We start from the raw sequence: 4,640 nt of genomic DNA, 5'->3' as shown, positions 1-4,640 counted from the left end.
TGTATACATGAAACTTAGTTATTTTTTATTTTGTTTTAAACAACATAGTTAGATGTACCATCACAAATATTACAATGTATGTTTTTACCTTTGATGACTTTCTTCAGTTTGCTCTTTTTTGCTCGTTTTTCCTCTTCTTCCGACTCTTTATCATCTTCATCTAATTCTGCTTGCGCTTCTTCTTCGGATTGTGATTCATATTTTTCCTCAGCTATCTTCCTGAGTTTCAACTTTAACTTTTGTTGTACTTCTTTATTTGTACTGCTGTTCTTCCTCTTTCTTGTTGTATCTTTATTGTTCTTTGCATTTCCTTTGATGAATTTCTTCTGTCTTTCCTTTTCAGCTTCTTTTTCCTCTTCTTCCGGCTCTTCATCATCATCTTCATCTGATTCTTCTTGTCTTTCTTCTTCGGATTCTGATTCCGACTCTTCTGGTTTTTCCTCAGCTGTCTTCTTGTGTTTCACCTTTCTTTGTGTTACTTCATTTGCACTCTTGTTCTTCCTCTTTCTTGTTGCCTCTTTTTCAACTGTCATTTTATTGTTCTTTGCATTTCGTTTTGTTTCTTTATCTTGCTTACTCTCTTGCGAGACAATTTGATCTTCATTCTTCTTACTTATTCTTGGTGATCTCCTAAACATTGTTTCTTCTCAACCTAAGGTCAACAATTATTATAGTTAGCATTCATATTTTCATATTAGAAAACAACATAACTACCAATTATTTCATTTCTATGGATCAACTACTGTTATTTATCCACTGAAATGGATAAACATCTATTGTTTACCCTATTTTTATTTGGATCAACTGCTGTTGTTTATCCCCTGAATTGGATAAACTTCTAGTGTTGATCCATTTTATTTTGTATCAAGTACTGTTGTTGATACAAAAACCATTTAGAAACACATATTCACCCATTAACAGTACAACAAATATGCATACAATGGGTCAACTTCTATTGTTTATCCAATTTTTATTTGGATCAACTGCTATTGTTTATCCAATTTGCAAAATATCTAAAACTTCTTCAGAAACACATTTTCAGCCATCAATACCCACCAACAGTAGATCAAATTTGCAAAATCATTACATTGACAAAATCAAGACTAAAATATACATGCATCACTTCTAAACATTATATGAATTCCATATTATAAAACATACATGCATCAATTCCATATATACTTTCACGAGGGGGCGTAGCCCCCGAGTGATTTGCAACGTAATACAATATGTAGCTTAGGGTAGTTTAGACTGCTTTTCTTATTGGTTTAACTACCTCTTATTGGATCAACTGTGGTATTTTACATAGATTTATTATATCAATTGTGATTGTTTACTCAAAACATCACTGAATTGGATAAACTTCTATTGTTTATCCAATTTTTTATTTGGATCAAGTGCTATTGCTTATCCCCTAAACTGGATCAACTGCTATTGTTTATCCAATGATCAAGTACAATTGTTGATACAAAAATTTCTAAAACTCCTTCAGACACACATTTTCACCCATCAACAGTAGATCGAAATTGAATCTGAGTAAAACAATACTAAAAGTTTGAGGAGAAATATCAATTTTCAACATAACTAGCATATATAACCTACACAGATTTGACGATATATCATTTCCTTCCACAAATAACTAACCAAAACTAAAAAATAACTAGACAAGACCAAAATCAAACCTAATCAGTAATTTCAAGTGTGAAAATCAACCAAATACAAACATATAATTATTACATTAACAAAATCAATACTAAAACATACATGCATCAATTAAATATGAAATTAAAATTAGTTTTTACCTGTTCGATTTTTGCAATCCTCAAATTGTCCGAATATATTTTCTGCTGATGAAACGAAAGTGAAACTCGTGATGAAACCTAATTTATATGGCTGATTTTTCAGTTTTTCAGATCGTGGTTGTTATCAGAGAGAGAATAACAACAATTATCTCGTTGATTTTCAGTTTCAACTGCAATGGCTAGTGGATTAATTCTCTGTAACCGCCAGTTGATTGATTATCTCGTTGATTTTTAGTGAGAAGATAACTGTCAGATCTCGAGAATTGGTATATGTAAATGGAACTGTTGTGAACGAGAGAGAAGACTGTGAAGGAAATGGGACTTAATGTGTCCGTTTTTGTTTAATGTGATATTTATATTGGGGGAAGTTTAGTAATCTAATAATTCCTGAAATTAGTAGGGACATATTTATTTTGGGAAAGTATATATTTGTTGGCTTTGAAAAGCAAGGAGATATAAATAATGTACCCTGAAGTTAATAGGTTTTTAGTACAAAGGACAAAATAGTATTTTCACCACTCTTTTAGACTCCTCCTTCCATATTTGGAGTGGGTATAAATTGGTCAGGGCCCCTAATTGTTCTTAGGGAGCCCCGATTAAACGAGGATAAAGAGTTACCCTCCGGGAGTGTTTCTGAATCCCTTGCTGAGGAGCAAACTCTATTCCAGTCAAGACGATACAAAGGACATTTAAATAACGTACTCTGAAGTTAATAGGTTTTTAGTACAAAGGACAAAATAGTATTTTCAGCACACTTTTGAACTCCTCTTTTCATATTTGGAGTGGGTATAAATTGGTCAGGGCCCCTAATTGTTTTTAGGGGGCCCGATTAAACGAGGATAAAGAGTTACCCTCCGGGAGTGTTTATGAATCCCTTGCTGAGGAGCAAACTCTATTCCAATCAAGGCGATACAAGCTTCAGCTTCTATGGGTTTGCTGACTAACACTTTGATCAGGCCTCTTTTAAATTCATATTCACAATCTCCAGCACTGGCAGCACATCAAAATTGATTTCAACAATGCTTGGAGAAGGCGGCGTCCAAAGTAACACTTTCAGAATTAATGATGTCCTGATGAGTGAGCATCTATGTCCCGATCTTCTCTACACCTTGTCCACCTCCAAATATATCCTATCTGAAGTTCTTTTGAAAAGTCAGCCAAAGAAAACCATCAGATAGATGGCATCTTATGTTATTTGACTATTACAACAGATGTTTGAAAAAAAAAAAGGAAATCTAATCTTCACAGCCTTTGCAGCATCAGTTGTAGACTTGCCAAGCAATTCTTCACTTAGGCTAAGTCCTATAGGCTAGATTCGACTACTAGATTTGCCAAAAAGTGTTGCAAATCATGAAAAAGTGTGGGGGAAAAGTTAACACTCTTTTTGGCTACTTCTATCTCCTAGCATTTGCTCGCAGTTGAACTATCAGCGAGATTGAAACTCTGAATAGTGCGGCGCTCAAAAATTAACACAAATGCTGAATGGTTCGGCGCTCAGAAAAATCACAAAAATCTAACGACTAAGATTTAAGCGCTGAATGGTTCGGCGCTCAAAAAGTAACCAAAACGCTGAATGGTTCGGCGCTCAGAAAAACGATGAATGGTTCGGCGCTCACAGATGACGTGGACTGCTAATCTAGCAGCCATATATCTAGTCCACGTCATCTGTGAGCGCCGAACCATTCAGTGTTTTCCTAAGCGCCGAACCATTCAGCGTTTTGGTTACTTTTTGAGCGCCGAACCATTCAGCGCTTAAATCTCAGCCGTTAGATTTTTGTGATTTTTCTGAGCGCCGAACCATTCAGCGTTTGTGTTACTTTTTGAGCGCCGCACTATTCAGCGTTTCAATCTCGTTGATAATTCAACTGCGAGCAAATGCTAGGAGAGAGAAGTAGTCAGAAAGAGTGTTAACATTTTTCCCACACTTTTTTCATGATTTGCAACACTTTTTGGCCAATCTAGCAGTCCAATCTAGCCCATAGGACTTAGTCTTAGGAGGTTGCCCAAGCTGACGTGGATGACCAATCTAGCAGCTAGATATCTAGCCCATAAGACTTAGCCTTACAGCAAAAACCTAGCGTCTAATTGTTAGCTCAGAATAGAGAAAGAAAAGAAAATTAAATATCCAGATTTTTGGTTCACAAGAAAAGTCAGACTATCCTGAGAAAGCACAACACTGCTGATGGTCGAACTACCTGAAGGAAAGAAGATTGTTGGTTGTATTCACTGTGAAGTACATGTCTGATGAAACTATTGAAAGATATAAAGCAAGATTAGCAGCCAAGGGCTATACTCAAACTTATGGAATTGACTATCGAGAAGCCTTTGCTCCTGTTGCTAAGATGAACACTATTTGTGTCTTGTCATCATTGGCAACAAACAAGGATTGGCCACTTCAACAGTTTGATGTGAAGAATGCTTTTCTTAACGGTGATTTGGAAGGGGAAATATACATGGACATTCCTCCCGGATTTCAAACAGCCCTGCTCTATTTCAAAATAAAGTCCCGGCAAGAAACCAAACCTGGCCATTAATCATCAAAGCCTGAACATTGCAAAAAGCAGTATATATCTGAAAAACGGTAAACAGGTATATCTTATAGAACAGAAACGGTAATATACCTTAACCAGATGTAATATGTAGAGTGGAAGCTAAATTTTCGTATAGCATAATCTAGGACTTGTGCAGTCGAAAATATCTGTTGTTACCTGCTCCAATTATAAACCATCTGTTTTTCTAAAATCGCAAAAAACTAAGAAGCCCTTCACCATGCATCTCAACCAAGATGACACCAACTTGCACAGATTTAAATATAAGTTGGTTACATCCAAATAAGTA

At 35.7% G+C, this 4,640-nt stretch overlaps 1 protein-coding gene across 1 annotated transcript; it reads right to left on the bottom strand.

Annotated features, from left to right (window-relative positions):
* Nucleotides 1-35: 35 nt before the first annotated feature.
* LOC113318476 (glutamic acid-rich protein-like) lies at nucleotides 36-638 on the bottom strand. The gene has a single exon (XM_026566640.1). The coding sequence runs from the start codon at nucleotides 636-638 to the stop codon at nucleotides 36-38; it is 603 nt and encodes a 200-aa protein (XP_026422425.1).
* Between the last annotated feature and the right edge of the window lie 4,002 nt (nucleotides 639-4,640).

The sequence above is a fragment of the Papaver somniferum genome, chromosome 10, assembly GCF_003573695.1.
Source record: "Papaver somniferum cultivar HN1 chromosome 10, ASM357369v1, whole genome shotgun sequence".
NCBI classification, from domain to species: Eukaryota; Viridiplantae; Streptophyta; class Magnoliopsida; order Ranunculales; family Papaveraceae; genus Papaver; species Papaver somniferum.
Note: the sequence above shows the minus strand (reverse complement) of the source record. Positions and strands in the feature narration are given on the sequence as shown.